At 55.2% G+C, this 16,822-nt stretch overlaps 1 protein-coding gene across 6 annotated transcripts in view; it reads left to right on the top strand.

Moving 5' to 3' along the window:
- GTF2IRD1 (GTF2I repeat domain containing 1) overlaps positions 1-16,822 on the top strand; it is a 103,367-nt gene that overhangs the window by 39,130 nt on the left and 47,415 nt on the right. For all 6 annotated transcript variants that reach the window (XM_079786687.1, XM_079786690.1, XM_079786692.1 and 3 more), the window contains exons 7-14: positions 1,218-1,307; positions 2,968-3,051; positions 6,807-6,990; positions 10,747-10,772; positions 11,723-11,831; positions 12,609-12,646; positions 13,131-13,211; positions 13,808-13,897. In XM_079786687.1, the coding sequence (XP_079642813.1) occupies positions 1,218-1,307; positions 2,968-3,051; positions 6,807-6,990; positions 10,747-10,772; positions 11,723-11,831; positions 12,609-12,646; positions 13,131-13,211; positions 13,808-13,897 (702 nt within the window). The remainder of the gene's footprint in view (positions 1-1,217; positions 1,308-2,967; positions 3,052-6,806; positions 6,991-10,746; positions 10,773-11,722; positions 11,832-12,608; positions 12,647-13,130; positions 13,212-13,807; positions 13,898-16,822) is intronic.

The raw sequence follows: 16,822 nt of genomic DNA, 5'->3' as shown, positions 1-16,822 counted from the left end.
GGGTGGGACAGAGGTTGCACACGTAGGGCACCCTCTAGAGGCAAGTCAGGGTGTTCCGACCCTCCCAAAACTGAAAGAGGAATGTCGGGGCACAGGGCTGGGGCAGGACAAATGGCATTCTGGCTTAGACCCAGTCAGACACCAGGCCTTCACTCAGCCTTCTGTGAACAGTGTCCTTGGCCTGGGACCAAGAGACAGCCGAGAGGACTCCCAGAGGAATCTATGGAAAACTTGCTTGGTCACATGCATTTAATAAGCACCTACTATATTCCCACTGGATTAGGGATACTGGAAGCGTCAGAGAAGGAACAGCTGGATATGAGAAAGACTTTGTTCATATCCTGGCTTCTCTACTTAGTGGCTAAGTGTCCTGGGGCAAATCTTTATCTCTGTGAGCCTCAGTTTTCTCATCTGTAAAATGGAGATGCCAGTAGTGCCTACCTCGAGCTGTTGTGATCATGATTAAATGACAGAGCTTCTTAGAAATGCACATGCTCAGGCCCCATCAAAGTCCAGCTGAGTCTGAAGCTTTGGGGGCAAGGCCCAGCTGTCTGCAAATGGACAAATCCACTAAGTGGTTCCAATGTACGCTCAAGTTTGAGAACTGCTGGCACGTAGTAGGTGCTTATAAGTTATGTTTACTATCTATAATAATAAAATGGTAATATGCTAATTAGACCGGACATCTTCTGGACGTCATTCCAGATGTCCTTCCTGACGAAGACAGGGCCGGAGGGAAGCCAGCCCGGGTCTTGGGTGCCTGCCGGCGGCCAGAAGAGGGAAGCCCGGGTCCCAGGTGCTGGAGGGAAGCCGGTGCAGGCAGCCGGGGGAAGGAAGGCCTACTCTTGCACAAATTTTTGTGCATCGGGCCTCTAGTTATTATTATAAGGAGACAAAAGGATGCCCACACACATACAAATGTGTTGGCTGAGCAGGGGGCTGGGATTTACATGGCTGTTTTGTCCCCACCTGTAAAAGGTGACCTCAGACATCCTGCCTTCCCTGATCTGCCATTTGGATAACAGACTCTGTTCAAGAATGTCTCAGGCCTCTGGTTAGAGAACTTGCCTAGAGTTCATGAATACAGGACTCAGTTCTGGGGTGTTTGTGTTGGGTGACATTGTTACCCCAGAGCCAATGCCTGTGCTCCGAGGCCAGATCTGGGGACCCCGCTGGGGGCCCACCTCGAACCTGTACCTTTCCTTTTCCTTGTCCAGGACAGAAGCCCACCGGGCCTGGTGGGCCGCTCATTCAGAACGTCCATGCCTCTAAGCGCATCCTCTTCTCCATTGTCCATGACAAGTCAGGTAGGACAGCGCCCGTGGCAGCACCCTGGCCAGAGTGGGGGTCGGGGGCTGAGGGTGGGGCTTGATAAAATGGAAATGAGTCTACCATCTCTTTGTGAGAGAAAGGAGGACAGCTCTGCACAAGGGACTTGTGAGTAAAACCAGAGTGTAATAGTTACATGTTGCCGCGTAACAAATTGCCCCCAGAGTTAGCGTAAACCAGCAAGCATTTATATCTTAAAGTTTCTGTAGGGTGGGAATTTAGGAGCAGCTCATCTGGGTGTTCTGGCTCAGGATCTCTCATGAGGTTGTCGTCGCAATGTCGGCTGTGGCCATGATCATCTGAAAGCTTGACTGGGGCTGGAGTCATCACTTCCAAGCTCAGTGGTGTGGCTCTCGGCAGGAGGTCTATTCTCACTACTTGGGCCTCTACAGGGCTGCTTGAGTATCCTCACAATATGGCAGCTGGTTTCCTGAAGTTAATGATCCCAGGGAGAGTGAGGAGGAAGCCACATGTCTTTTATGACCTAGCCTTAGAAATCACTGTCACTTTTGCCACATTATACCCATTAGAAGCCAGAGCTTGATCTAATCCACACTCAAAGGGAGAGAGGAATTAAACGCCACCTCTTGAAACAAGGAGTATGAAAAAAATGTGGACAGATTGGAAAGTACCTCACAGAGAACTGAGAGCAGGAAAACGTGGGCTTCATTTATACCAAAGAGGGATGAAGACTTCCCAGCAGCTTTGCCTTGTGGAGGTCTCCGCCTCACCTTCAATGAGAGACTCTTTAGAAAACCTAGTCCCCTTTGATGAGATTGGAAACCCCACTGCCCCAAGCAAGGTTCATCCCTGGCAAGGGGAGAAGGTGGGTGTCCAGATGGAGCAGCCTTGGTGGGCAAGGGGTCCAAGCTGGGATAGAATCTCGCTGGGTACTGGTTGGGTGATCTCAGGCAAAATACTGACCATTTCTGAGCCTGTTTTCCCATCTGAAAAATAGAAATAATATCTATGTTTAAAGGTTGTCATGAGGGATTAAATAGGATATTATATATATATATATACATATATAAAGTGCTTAGCACAGATAAGCACTTAATAAATTAAAGATGTCACTTTATAATTATAATGACAAATGATCACTTTTGTTATTCCAGTTAAATTGAGGCAGAGGCTTTGGTTTCATGTAAGAGGCCAGTGGGATTAAGGGTTTAGGGAAAGCCAACAACACCAAGGCTAGGTGAGACCCCCGGATGTATGAGTTGTGAGTGTTTGGTCTTTGAGGTCAGGACTCAGCCTCTCTGTTCTCCAAGGGAGCGTTCTCCCAACTTCCTACCTGTCTGGGACAGGAGGAGCCCAGGATGGACCGGCTGAGCCTGCACCATACCCTCTGCCCGTGGGGCAGACATAGGCCAGAGGAGAGAGCGTGTGGGGAGACTGTCAGAGCATCCTGGGTTTGTGTGGGCTGCTTCCTGGAGGAGGCTGGGGCGTCAGGGTCCGAGGTGGGGACGGGTGGAAGGGCTGTGGAGGGGCAAGCCCAGGGCCCAGGGCTGTGGAGAGAGAGTGGCTGTCTCTGGGGCACAGCCCCGGCCGGGAGCGGGGGCGTCTCTTCACGAGGCAGCCGGACCACGGGGTCACGTCTCTGACTGGGCCTCACTCGTACCTCCTGTGTTTTGATAGAGAAGTGGGACGCCTTCATCAAGGAAACCGAGGACATCAACACGCTCCGGGAGTGCGTGCAGATCCTGTTTAACAGCCGATATGGTGAGTGGGCGGCGGCCCGCTGGGTGGCCCGGGTGGTGTGTTGAGCATCTCATTACGTGGCAGTCACTTGTGTTCCCTAACATGACAGCCAGAGCCATATGCTGGTACCCGCATGTCATCCGCGCTAATGTCATCTCCTGTCTGAGTAGGGGGTGGTTGTGTCAATATTTCTCTTCTAGATTCTCCAGGGGGTGGGGCTGATGGCAGAGCCCCAGACCTTGACTCACCTGTGGGAGGCAGGCAGATCGGGGGGCAGGCAGTTAAACGAAAAATGGCTGCTTGCAAATTCCCCACAGCACCGTGCCCCTTCCTGCCTCCTTGCCTTTGCCTGTCCTGTGCCCTCTGCCTGGCATGCCCTTTGCATCTTTTGGAGGCCAAGTCCCACTTGTTCTTCGAGACTTAGCCTGGGCTAGGTGGGCCTCCAAAGCCCGGTCAGGTAGGATTGAAAGGGGCTTCTCGTGAATAACAAAGGATGCCCTTCACACCCCTGTCACTCAGGAGATTACAAGGGTTTTGTGAGCCCTTGTGCCAGGAACCAGAGTTGAAGACCACATACATACTTACTATATCACGTATCGGTCTTGCTTTCTCCCTTCTCTTCACGCACATTTATGGATTCGCACACTTACCAGTCATGCATTGCGAGCCCCCGGCCTTGTGCCAGGCTCCCAGGCCAGCTCTGGTCTCACGGTGTTGCAGCAGTTGCTGAAGATGGGTCTTTGGTAGCAGGCAGTGCTGTACAGCCACACACTCCAGTGTGTGGTAGCACACAGGGATGGGAGCCCTCAGAAAGAGGCAGCTCAAGGGAAGGTGAGTTCTCAGCAGGCCCGGGGAGTCATTGATGGCTTCACGGAGGAGGTGCCCTTTGATCCAGGCTGGGGCTGAGGAGGCCTGGGCACATGAGCTTGACAGTTCCAGGTTGGGGTGGGGCTGAGCAGGCCCTTGAGGCCTTAGTAAGAAGTCTGGGATAGGCTGGGTGCCTTTGATGTGGCCACGCTGGCCCACCCACTCCGCCCCTCTGCCCGGGACCGGAGGGCTGTCTGCACCTGAGTCCTCCAGGCCCCAGGCAGGTGTGCACTGGATGGGAGGCAGCGGGAGGGAGCTGGGGAGGGCTCTGCCCCAGCCTCGCTGGCACGCAGCCGCCAGTTTTCAGGCCTGTTGTGGGCTCTTGATGTTTCCGGAATGTGGAACCTTTCCTAGACATGAGCACCTGCGTCCCACCACAGCCAAATCCAAGCAGGAATGTTGGACTTCGAGTGGTCCAGGTCTTGCCCTTTCTCACCTTTCCCTTCAGCTGCCCAGGGGAGGAGGCTCCCCGTGAATATTGGGGGATCCCATGGGTGAGAACATGCGACCTGAGGCATCCTGCAGACCCCGAATGAATAGATTCTGTTCCTGGTTCTGTCCTTTCAGCCACCAATTCTGGGGGAGGTGTTGGGGCTGGGGTGCAGAGGGGAAAATAACAAAGAAAGGGGGGGGCAGCCTTTAGGGAGCCTCAAGGACATTGTCACCTGGGAAACGTAGAGACGAGACGAAGGCTGTCGGATTGTGCATGGTGGCTTGGTTCTCCCCAGCCCTGCTGCAGCTGGAGGCTGGGCAGGGTCATGCCTCCGTCCACTGGAGCCCCTTGCTGCTGAAAAGACAGGCCCAGCCCATCTGATGAACCCACGTGGAGATGAGTTTACGTAGACTCGAGGAACCTATTGCTCAAGTGCTGGGGCTGGGGCTGGGGCGTGGCTGGTGATGTGGGAGGTGGGGAGTCGGGGGAAGAAATGGTTTGACAGCTGTTGAGATTTCGAGGGTTTAATTTGACGGTGAGTTAAGTGTGACTTCACAGTGGGATCTGGCTGCCAAAGCCGCCAACGCAGACCTGGGCGGCATCAACCGGAAAACAACGTCGGCCGTGTCCCAGGAAGGGCCCACACGGCTCCGCTCTGCCCTGGTCAGGCCGGGCTGGAGGGAGGTTCCGCTCAGGGCTGGTCCTTGTCGGGACAAAGACAAAGCCTGGTGGGGACACAGACAAGGCCAGGATGGGGAAGGGCCTCGGGAACAGTGAGGAGATGTGGGTCCCTTGGGAGAGAACAGAGTAAGAAGGCAAGAGTGGACACCTGGCCCTAGCTGGTTTGGCTCAGTGGATAGAGCATCGGCCTGCGGACTGAAGGGTCCCAGGTTCGATTCCGGTCAAGGGCACATGCCCAGGTTGCAGGCTCGATCCCCAGAAGGAGGTGTGCAGGAGGCAGCCAATCAATGATTCTCTCTCATCATTGATATTTCTATCTTTCTCTCTCTCCCTTCCTCTCTGAAATCAATAAAAATATATACCGTATTTTCCGGCGTATAAGACGACTTTTTAACCCAGGAAAATCTTCTCAAAAGTCGGGGGTCGTCTTATACGCCGGGTGTCATCTTATAGGGCGGGTATGTCACAAACTCTATATTTTAACTGGAAAAGTTGGGGGTCGTCTTATACGCCCAGTCATCTTATACGCCGGAAAATACGGTATTTAAAAAAAAAGAGTGGACACCCGGTCCAGCTCATCTCCTGAGACCTCTCAGGCCTTGGGGAGAACAGGGGATGCATGAAAGTACCATCATGCTCTGGCTAGGTGGCTCTGTTGGTCAGAGTGTCATTCGTATACCAAAAGGTCTCGGGTTCAATTCCCAGTCGGGGCACATACTTAGGTTTCGGGTTTAATCCCTGGTTCAGGGCCATATGGGAGGCAAGCAGTCGATGTTTCTCTTCCTTTCTCTCTCTCTAAAAATCAAATTTTTTTATAAAGTGCCATCAAGCACACAGTGGGTGCTCAAGTAGTGTTTGGTGAGTGAATGAATAAACACATAGAGAGCTGGGGTGTAAGTGAATGACTGAAATGCACTAGACCAAACCTCATAGTCCAGAGGAAAAGAACAAGTAACCACTCATGAGCCCGGATTCTGTCTGCAATACTGTCGGCAAAGCTGTCAGCTTCCGGCCCGGATCTCATTTATGTCACTGAAGGGTGAGAGGAGTGCCAGGCCCTCGCTGGAGGAAGAGGCACACCTGTGTGGCCAGCGGCATCCTGCCAGAGCCACCTGGAGCCTGGGGCTTCCTGCAGCCATTCACTCCTCAGTGGAAATGCAAGGCGCACTGAGGTGTGCCAGCCCCATCTCGGTCCCAGACGTGGGCAGTGAAGGGCCCCCTGCTCCCATGGAGCTTAGGTTCCAGACAGTACGCCAGTGAACAGATGAGCATGTCCACAATGGCAGGTCCTGATAAACTCGGGGTGCAGAACAAAGCGGGGTGGGCTTGGGAGGGGTGGAGGGGGTCGTTTTAGGCTGATGAGGGGACATTTGACAGACACTTGGAGAAAAGGAGAGAGGGAAGCATCTGGTTATCTGGGAGGAAAGTATCTGAATAAACGGGAGCAAGAGCAAAGGCCCTGGGGTGGGCGTGTGCCTGGCATGTTAGGGAAGCAACAAAAAGGCCCAGAGACAGGAATGAGCAAGCAGAGGGGTGAGAGGAGGGGGATAAGGTCCCAGGTGATGGGGTCCTGGTCCCATCGAGCCTCAGAGGCCCGGGTAGGACTTGGACCATCCCTGAGTGAGATGGGAGCCCGTGGGCATTTTCTAAGAGAGATGACGTGATTTGACATTTTCAGCATGGCCACCGGGTGGCCAGAGGTGCCGGGTGGTGGGAGGTGATGGCGGCCATGGCCCTGGGGCCCTGCGTGCCCTGCGGCCTTCACCTTGCACTCAGCCTCGCCATTGCCTTCCAGCGGAAGCCTTGGGCCTGGACCACATGGTCCCCGTCCCCTACAGGAAGATTGCCTGCGACCCGGAGGCTGTGGAGATCGTGGGCATCCCGGACAAGATCCCCTTCAAGCGTCCCTGCACCTACGGGGTGCCCAAGCTGAAGCGGATCCTGGAGGAGCGGCACAGCATCCACTTCATCATTAAGAGGTGCTGGGTGGGTTGCAGGGGGCATGACCTTTGTTCCACGCTAGGCCTGGGTTGAGGGTATTAGGGTGTGAAGGCTGGGCAGGGGCAACAGCAGGCATGAGGCAGGGCCCTGGGGAGGCGACGATGGGGCAGGGATTGAATGAAGGGGTTCTCTGACTTGAAGAGAGAATCAAGCAGACCCGGGAGCGAATTCGGACCCTTTAACCTCACAGCTGTGTGGTCTCCTCTTACCTGGGGAGAGTGTTGGCCCTCCTAGCTGGCTGGAGAATTGCCTTCACAGGTACTGGACTCACCACCAAGCTTGTCCCAGCAGTTCCAGGCAATGCCCAGACTTCCCGGATGATCCCTCCTAAACGGTTAGAGATGGAGGGGTGGCCAGAGGCCGAGCCTGCCAGCCCCCTGCCTCCGGGCAGCACTGCATGGTCCCTCCCCAGGCATCTGTTCCGGGATGTCTCCCCTTGGCGGTGTGAGCCCAGTGCATTCATTTACTCATGTGCCTGCTCGCTTATTTGTTGCCACTAGACTATAAAGTAAGCAGGGACCGTGGACAGGGCTGTGTTTGGCTCATTACTGAATCCCCAGTGACCATAACAGTCCCTGGTAGGAAGTAGATGCCTAATACAGATCTATGGAATGAGTGAATGAATGAATGCACGCACACATGCTTGGCCAAGTTGGGCTCATACCTTCTGACTTCTTGGAGCTTAGGAAATAAACTGGGTAATGGGAGAAAGAGAAATGGGTTGAGGGAGCCGACGTAGGGTGGTCAGGGGGCCTCTGAGAGAAGGCCCCATGTGTTAAGCCAGAGCTGGGAGTTTGAGAAGGGTGGGCCCCGTAGAGAGCTGGGCAGTGATTGGGCGGAAGGGATGGCCTCAGCGAGCAGTCTGGGTTCCCCGGGGCTGCAAGGAGGCCAGGGCGTGAGCAAAGGTTGAGAATTGTCCTAGGGTGGTGGGTAGGACTTCTGCAGGGCTGCTAGAGGCCAGAGTCGGGGTCTCACGGGCACTCTGGCTGCGGGGAGACTTGAGCCGAGGTGGGGAGACGGGCAGGAGGCTGAGCCGTGAGCCAGGCCAGCGTGGCCGGTGGAGGGGGAGAAGTGGCGGGATTTGGGATAGATGCTCAGCTGTGGTGGGGTTTGCTGGCGGATGGAATGTGGGAGCGGGGAGGAGAGCAGGGCGACAGGGATCACCCCCATGTTTCCGGGTGAATTCACTTTGGATATGTGAACTCAGGGAAGATCCGGAGATGGCATCCTCAGAGGCCAAGTTGAGATGTCAGGAGCTCTGGAGAGAGGCCTGGGTTAGAGATAAAAATCTGAACATTGTCAGTCTGGGCCAAGAAGGGGTCTCAGGGAAGAGAGAGGTAGAGATAAGAAGAGAAGAGGGCTCATGTTAGAGGCCTGGGCGAGGACCAAAGGCTGAGGCAGCTGGCCAGGACAGTGGGTGGGCCTCTCGGGGCCTCCCAGGGGATGATTCTGGAAGTCAGGGCTGATAGGGTGGGCCTCGCACCCAGAAGCCTTCACCACCTCTGGCCCTCAGGGTGCAGGGCACACTCTCCGGCCTGTTGGCAGCCACCCAGCCAGCCTTCTTGCTGCTCTGCCCTCCCACACCCCCAGGAGCTCCTGCCACCGCCCCTGCCTCTGGGCCTTTGCTGAAGCTCTTCCTCCACCTGGACCGGCTTCCCACCTGTCTGTCTTTCAAGGCTTGGCTTTTGTTTTTCTCACCTGGGACCTTATCCCCCTGCTTTCACCCCTCTGCTTGCTCATTCCAGTCTCCGGGCCTTTTTGTTGCTTCCCTAACATGCCAGGCACACGCCTACCCCAGGGCCTTTGCTCTTGCTCTCCTGTTTATTTTCTTTTCTCTGAAAGACCTCGCCCCCTTCCTTCATTAGCACACTCCTTGCTGGCATCTGCATCTGAGCCATCTCATGTGGTTTTACAACCCCTCCTGTGGAGCCCACTTCATGAATGATTCTGGGGGTGAATTGTCGTCAGTCATCAGGCCGTGTTACTGTTGTCTAGCTTAAATCCCTCTTGCTGTTGCCTCAGTCCATTTTCTTCAGTTGACTCTTGGTAGGGGGGTAGGAGAGAAGAAAACAACAAGGGCATCCCAGTGTCCCCTTATGTGCTTGACCGTGTGTTTCATCTCCTTCAGTCCAAACTATAGCTCATTTAATGCTTCACTAGCATGTCCCTCCTACACGCTCAGCCCTTCACTGGGCTCCCCTGAAGATTTTATGAAAGAGCAAGCATAGTCCCACCTGCCCCCAGAGGCCACTGCCCATCATGAGGGGTGGTCACTTCAGAATGTTCCCAGTGTAGACTCAGTGGCATTTGAGCAGCAAACCCATGGGGCTTCCTGGAGGAGGCAGCTTTGGCATCAGATAACTGGGCTTGAAGCCACTCACATCTTTTTTTCTTTTTGAATGTATTTTTATTGCTTTCAGAGAGGGAGAGAGAGAGAAACATCAATGATGAGAGAGAATCATCTGTTGGCTGCCTCCTGCAAACCCCCAACTGGGGATCAAGCCCATAATTCCAGCATGTGCCCTGACTGGGAATCAAACCATGACCTTTTGGTTCATAGGTCGATGCTCAACCACTGAGCCACACTGACTGGGTGACCACTCACATCATGATAACCTTGAACAGCAACTTCTCTTCTGAGCCTCAGTTTCCTCATCTATAAAAACCGGACCAATGATGCTCCTCTCCCAGGTTTTCTTCAACATAAACTGAGGAAGTGGACATAACACACCTGACATGCTCAGTAAACACAAGTTCAAGTTCTTGTTCTTGACCTCACTTCCCTGATATATAAAGTAGTAGTTAAGCACATCAGCCCTGATGGCCTAGGTTCCAATTCTGGCCCCTGACCCACTGCCCAGGGCACCCCAACCCATTGGGTGCCACCCTGGTTGGGACTGAGGACACCTTTCCTCCATCCTCATTTTCCTGCCAAATTTCTAGGTCTCTCACCAGCATGACTCAGGGGTCTCTGACTAGCCCAGCCACCCAGCCATCCCCCTTCCAGTCCATTCTCTGGGTGAGGATGGAGTGATCTGATGGTGCTGTGCCCTTCGGGGCTCCCCATTGCCCATAGGGTAGAGACCATGTGCCTGAGCACCAGCCAGGTGGAGCTCCCCTGCCCCCCGCCCCACCCCGTGCCTTTATCTGGAGAACCTCTCAGCCATCTCACCTGAGTTTGCCATCCCTCCCTTGAAGTCTTTCCCGACTCCCTTTCTGCTTGGGCCCCCTGGGCTTCTGAGACACGTGAGAGGTCCCAGGTGTCATCTTGCATGCCTATGACCTGATGACAGGCCTGGCTTATGCAGCCAACAGAAAGCTTCTTGGGAGCAGGGTCTCTCCCCATGACTGTCCCTGAGACACAGGCCTGCGGGGCCCTGGTGGGAAAGGCGTGCGTCATCACCAGCTGTGGCCAAGGGGAGCTCAGGGCTGGAGGAGGCCTCTGAGGCATCGTGCTGAGCATGTTGGACCATCAGAACCACCCAGGGGCTTGCCCATGCCTTCCCTGGCTGAGGAGAAAGGGTTTCGGGTATCTGGCTCTTTGGGTATCTGGCTGTTCTGGACCATACCCTCTCCTGTCCTCATGCGGCCAGTCCCGGGCCCAGGTCTGCAGCTGTAGCCATGCATGTGGGACTCAAGTGACCGTCACTGAAGGGACCCGGAGGCCGGCTCCCTGAGCCTGGGGGAGCCCTTGGGCTACAGCACTCTCATGCCCGTCTCTCCTCTCTCTCCAGGATGTTTGATGAGCGAATTTTCACAGGTATGTGTGGGTACCATCTTATCTTTCTGAAGCACCAAGCTGATGCTCCCAAGAGTGCTTGAGCTGCCATTACACTAGGCTGGGGACAGAGAGGACCCTGGGTGTGGCTTCTGCAACCCAGGCAGGCACAGGCCCCCAGCTCCCGGGAGCAGACAACCCCTCGAGACCTGGGATGCCCTGAATAGCGAACAATAAAGCTAATGTTTTCTGAATATTAACATGTGCCAGGTACTCTTCTAAGCTGTTGGAATACTTCATTTTAATTAAATTTCGTTTTCAACAGCCCTGTGACGTGTTTTCTTTTTCTTTTCCCCGAAGCCCAGCTAGTGAGCAGTGGGGCCTGGCATGTAGCCCCAGAGCCCGGGCCATAGCCAGTAGAAAGTAGACCTCTAAGGAGGAGGCCCACTCTGCCTGGTTCAACAAAGGGAGCACGGATGTTGGGGTGCCATGTACCTGGGTCCCAGTTCTGGCCCTACCTCCCACTAGCTTTGTGACCGTTGGCAGGGTTTTGTGGTCCTCAGTTTCCACATCTGTGGGGTGGGTGTGATAAGAGCACCTTCCCTCGGGTCCCCGGGGTTACTCAATGAGAGAATGTCCCATGGCATGGCTTTCGGGGAGACTCAGCCCCTTTCCCGAGGGCTCCCTCAGCCCCAGCAGCGTGTGGGTGGTTAGCACCGTCATTGCTGGCAGCTCCTTCCTCCTTCCCAGTCCTCGCAGATCCCTGGCCTCCCCTGGCACTGTGGCCCTCATTCCTTCTCCCAGGGGAGGCATCTTGCCCTAGGACCCACCCTGGCCCAGCCAGACATGGAGCCCGCAAGAAGGAGGGCCCGAGACCAGACCACACCCAGGGGTGCTCCCAAGAGCTTCACACAGAGGCCCCTGCCCAGGCAGAGGGAGGCTGGAGAGCCTTCACCCTGACCTCCCCCGCCCCTCCCCGACTCTCCACCCAGGGAACAAGTTTACCAAAGACCCCACGAAACTGGAGCCCGCCAGCCCGCCAGAAGACACCTCTGCAGAAGTCTCCCGTGCCACCGTTCTTGACCTGGCAGGGACTGCTCGGTAAGGCCACACCCCAGCTCCTAGCCCATGGGCACCCCCACTCTGGATGAGGTGGTGGCACCTGCGGGGAGGAACAAGGTTTAGTGTCTCCCAACCCCCTGAAGCCTTTCACAGGTACAGGGGCATCCCTCATAGACACCCTGACACACACAGTCTGTCCTCACCCCACTGTGTGGCAGCGAGATAAAGGGACAGAGAAGGAGGACAGAGACGGCCGATTTTCCTCCACCTGGAGAACTCGTCCGACCTGGGGAACTAGCTGTGTGTCACCTGGTCTCAGAAGCCTTCCTTGGCAGCCAGGCATCTGCCCTGTGTGTCCACAGGCCCTGCACTCAGTTTTTGGCCCAGTCACCATCTACCAGTGCCACCCGCACAGGGGATGGGCCACTTATCCCAAGTCCCCATGTCCAGCCCAGCTTCCCCTCCAGGCTCCGTGAATTAACTGAATCACCCATCCCAGGGACCCTGCCCAGCCTTGCTTCCCAACCCCCCTCTAGGCTATAGCTCTCAGTCCTCCCAGAAAGCACTGGTCAACCCCCCACTGTGCTAAATTGAGCTCCCACCGTGGCCAGAGCGAGGCCTCAGGAGCTCCCAGCTGGTGGGGAAGGTGAACACCCAGACAGTTCACCCCAGGAGAGCAAGCAGGCTCTTGTCTCCGGCACTGGGAACCGTGCTGTGGAGACGGGAGTGAGCGTGGTCTGAGGTGCATTCTGAATTGGCAGCCTGGAGGGCAGAGCTGGGCTGGTGCCATGTCATTTCTCGGCTTCCTTCCCGCAGGTCAGACAGGAGCGGGATCTCTGAAGACTGTGGGCCAGGTGAGGAGGAGCAGGACCCCGCGGTGTTCAGCACCCCACCCAGCAGCTCAGACCATGAGCCTGGAGTCCTAGTGAATGTCCTCTGCCCACCCCTGCCCCTCACCCCCAGGCCTCAGAGCATCTGGGAGCTGCAGCACAGCTGGGAGCTCACGGGGTGGGGGGCAGGGAGAAGCAGAGGGGATTTGGTAGCACTAAGGGAGTTGGGAGACCTGGATTCTGGCATCACCACTACCTCCTAGGATGACTATGGCAAGTGGCTTTCTCTCTGTGGGCCCCAGTTGCCAGGTCTGTAAATTAGAGCCACCAGGCCTGGCCTGACGTCCTGCCTGACCCTCTGTGCCTGGTCTGGGCAGGAGCATAGGGGCCGATACAACTGTTCCTGGGTGTTACCAGCCAGTCACAGACAAGAGAATGCTTTGGAATGACTCGCCTGGCCCAGCCAAGCTCATGTCCACATTTGACTGGATCTCTTGTCTCCTCCCAGGAACCTCCGGGGAGCTGGGTGGGCTGAGGCCCATCAAAATTGAGCCAGAGGATCTGGATATCATTCAGGTCACCATCCCAGGTAAGGGACAAACATCTGAAGGGCTGCCCCTGCTGCCCCAACCTGAACCTACAGGAATCGAGCAACTCCCACAACAGGGCTCCTATGGAACCACCCTATGCCCTCCCAGCTAGATTGGAGTGACCCCTATTGGTTCTCTCGTTTGGTCCTGAGGGTGGTGGGATATCGCATCTGCCCTGTGTGCCAGGAGTCAGGCCTCAGCCCCAGGCCTCCTAAAGGCTCCCTCCCCCCGCCTTTACCGCTCTGGCCTGGCTCCCCTGGGATTTGGGAGGCAGGAGGGAGGAGAAGAAAAGTCATTGGAGTAAGAGGATCTGAGTTTGACTCCAGACTTGGAGCCTCCACACCTCAGTTTCTACGTCTGTGAGGAGGGCATACTTGTCCTCTGGAGGTTCAGCATGGAGTAACCACTGAGCCCATGGTTCTAGGCCCCCGGGCCCCTGCCTGGCCTTGGATCATTAAGGCTGCCCTCCCAGAGTTCCAGGGCATGGCTTCCTGAAGGGTCCTGCTCTGTGGACATGCTGGACTTGGGCCCCTGAGGGACCATGACAGGGTGGGACAAGCAGAAGATTCTCTTATCATTCTCTTATCATCTCCAGACCCGTCGCCAACCTCTGAGGAAATGACAGATTCGATGCCCGGGCATCTACCCTCGGAAGATTCTGGTTATGGGATGGAGATGATGACTGGTAAGAAATGGGCTGGGAACAAAACAAGTGACTGGAAAAATAAATAAAGAGGCTTCCTGCAGGCCCCGGTGGGTGGTGTCGTGTGAATTGGTGACGGAATAAAGGCAGAACATCTCCGCCCCTCGTTTGCTCCATCTCGGTCAGGGAGGATGGTCTGGAAGTGGAGAGAGAGGAGGTCCTGAGAGTCCCGTTCACTAAGGAGTGCGAGGGTCTGCAGAGCTGCTGTGGATGAGTGCAGATCTCCAGCTGCCCAACAGATCCCAGGCAGCCAATCCCTGAGATCCACCGTCCATCGCACTTGAGAAGTGATGGTGGTTGGAAGCCGAGCTGACAAAAGAAAACGGACTTCAAGATGAGGTTTTGCCCAAATTGCAGATAGGGAGACTGGGCATCATTCCCAGGCACAGCTCTGGGAAATATTTCTGCACAAATGACTGAGAGTCATCAGAAGGGACCCAATGTGGGCCATGCATGAGGAGTGAGTGGGGGAAGCAGGGCTGCAGGGGTACCTAGCCTTCGCCTGGGGGAGGTTTCCTGTGCTGGCCTCAAGGCTCGGTCCTTCCAGGAACAATTGTCAGTCGGGTAAAGGGACCTCGGGCAGTAGGATCATGCGATTTGCAGATGCCTCGGGAAGGAATGGGGAGTCCACCCAAGACAAGTTCTCTGTGGCTTTGACAGGCCAGAGCACTGGGCTGACTCACAGCCCAAGGATATGCGTCCTGGGTTGTGTTCCCCAGGGAACAGAGATGGAGTTGAACGTGTGGGATGTTTATTGGGGGCAGCCCTTGGGATCAACACCTATGAAAACAAAGGGATGGAAGCACAGGGGGCAGAAGGAAAGGTTGAGCCATGATGCAACCCCAGTAACAGTCTCCACCAACCGGGGGGCTCTGGAGCCAGAATAGCCCCCCAGAGTTCTGAGTTGAACTGGGGTGTCCTGGTCTTTATTCCTCAATTGGTTATGGGATGTGGGCTGGCCCAGAAGGGCGGTCCTTGAAGGGGCAACGGCCCTGGGCTGCCAGCTCACCACAGTCCCTGCTGCTGGGGCAACAGGCTGGGGATCTTGGTGGTACATCCCAGTGTCCCACGACATGCGTGGGTGATCTGGTTGCGCCAGTAAACAAACAGCGAGTAGACAGGCACAGAGGAATGAGGGCTTGTGCAGGGCCATGTCTTCTGCACCTTTTAATTGGATATAACTTTTGTTGAGTGTATTGGGAAATGGGTACTCACTCCGTGCAAATGCAAATGTGCAAGTTGCTTTTTAAGGAAATTTGAAAATCCTATGTAATAAAGAGGTAATATGCAAATTGACCATCATTCCAACACACAACATGGCCACCCCCATGTGGTCAAAGATGGCCACCACAAGATGGCCAGCAGGGGAGGGCAGTTGTGGGCGATCAGGCCAGCAAGGGGGGGCAGGTAGGAGGGACCAGGCCAGCAGGGGAGGGCAGTTAGGGGCAACCAGGCCTGCAGGGGAGGGCAGTTGGGGGCGATCGAGCTGGCAGGGGAGCAGTTAGGCATTGATCAGGCTGGCAGGGGAGTGGTTAGGGGGTGATCAGGCTGGCAGGCAGAAGCGGTTAGGGGCAATCAGGCAGGCAGGCAGGCAGGCATGCAGTTGGGAGCCAGCAGTCCTGGATTGTGAGAGGGATGTCCAACTGCCCAGTGGGATCGAGCCTAAACGGGCAGTGAGACATCCCTCGAGGGGTCCCAGATTGGAGAGGGTGCAGGCTGGGCTGAGGAACACACACACACACACACACACACACACAAGCGCGCGCGCATGAATTTCATGCACCGGGCCTCTAGTAATAATAATAATAAAGAAGTTTGTCAGTTTGAAGAGCCATGAAAATGAGCTCCCTGTGGTTCTCCAAGGAATACAGCCCTAGGAAAATATCTGCAATATGGACAATATTTCCTGCACAGTGTTTGTAGCCGTGTTACTGATGACAGTGGAAACTGGAAAGAACCAGGCGCCGTTAATGGTCTCCTCCTGACACAGCCACTAAAAATAGGCAACAAAGGAGAATGCAGAAGACAAAATCGAATGTGCTCTGTTGACAACTGTGTTGAAAACATAATCACTAGTTAAAAAAAAAGAAATATCAAAACAGAAGCTGTGTTAGGTTAAGTGCTTTATCTTTCTCATCTCCTAAATCAGTTGTGATGTGTTCTCCGTCCATTGGTGATGAAGAAGGAATATTATTTGCCAGGCACGGGCTGGGCGTGACCAGACTTGACAGCCGTGTGTGGAGACGGTGGGAGCTTAGCTTGCCAGAGACTCAGGGTGAGCTGCCAGTGTGGCCTGGCCACTAGGAGGTCCCCTGGTGCCTGGCTGTGCTCACAGCAGTATTAGAGGATACCATGGGGGTCCCAGTTTGGAGACCTAGGGGCTGGTGGCACAAGGGGGTGGGGGGCGTGGACCAGCACAGTGCCCCCTCTGTTGGAAAGGGTTCTCCCTCCTGGTTTGACAGCAGGAAACTGCACACATGCTGATGCACGGGTTATATTTTGTACACTCTGTCCCTCGTTTCCTCACCGTGGACAGCTGTGCAGCAGCGTGGTCTTCGCTGTGTCAGCATGCCCTGGATCGCGGATTGAGGTTGTTTCCGGTTTCCCACTGTTGAAATGGGGAGCAGTCAGCTTGTGGACAGGAAGGTTCAGCGTAAATGGCAAGTTCCCCTTATTTAGAATGTGGGCCCCCAAAGCACCTGCCCTGTGTGCCAGGAAATTAAATAATTTTTTTTCTTTGTCTCCCCCTGCCTTTGAAAGATTCCCCAGGAGAGGACCTAGTCCAATTTGGGGGGCCCAACAAGGCTGGCATAAGCCACTCCCAGTTTGGGACCCTGTGAATGGCTGGGTCAGGGCCTGGTGCTCTAGACCAGAGGTCCTCAAACTTTTTAAACAGGGGGGCCAGTT

The sequence above is a fragment of the Cnephaeus nilssonii genome, assembly GCF_951640355.1.
Source record: "Cnephaeus nilssonii genome assembly, chromosome: 2".
Lineage (NCBI taxonomy): Eukaryota > Metazoa > Chordata > Mammalia > Chiroptera > Vespertilionidae > Cnephaeus > Cnephaeus nilssonii.
The sequence above is the reverse complement of the archived record's forward strand: the minus strand, read 5'-3'. Positions and strand labels throughout refer to the sequence as shown.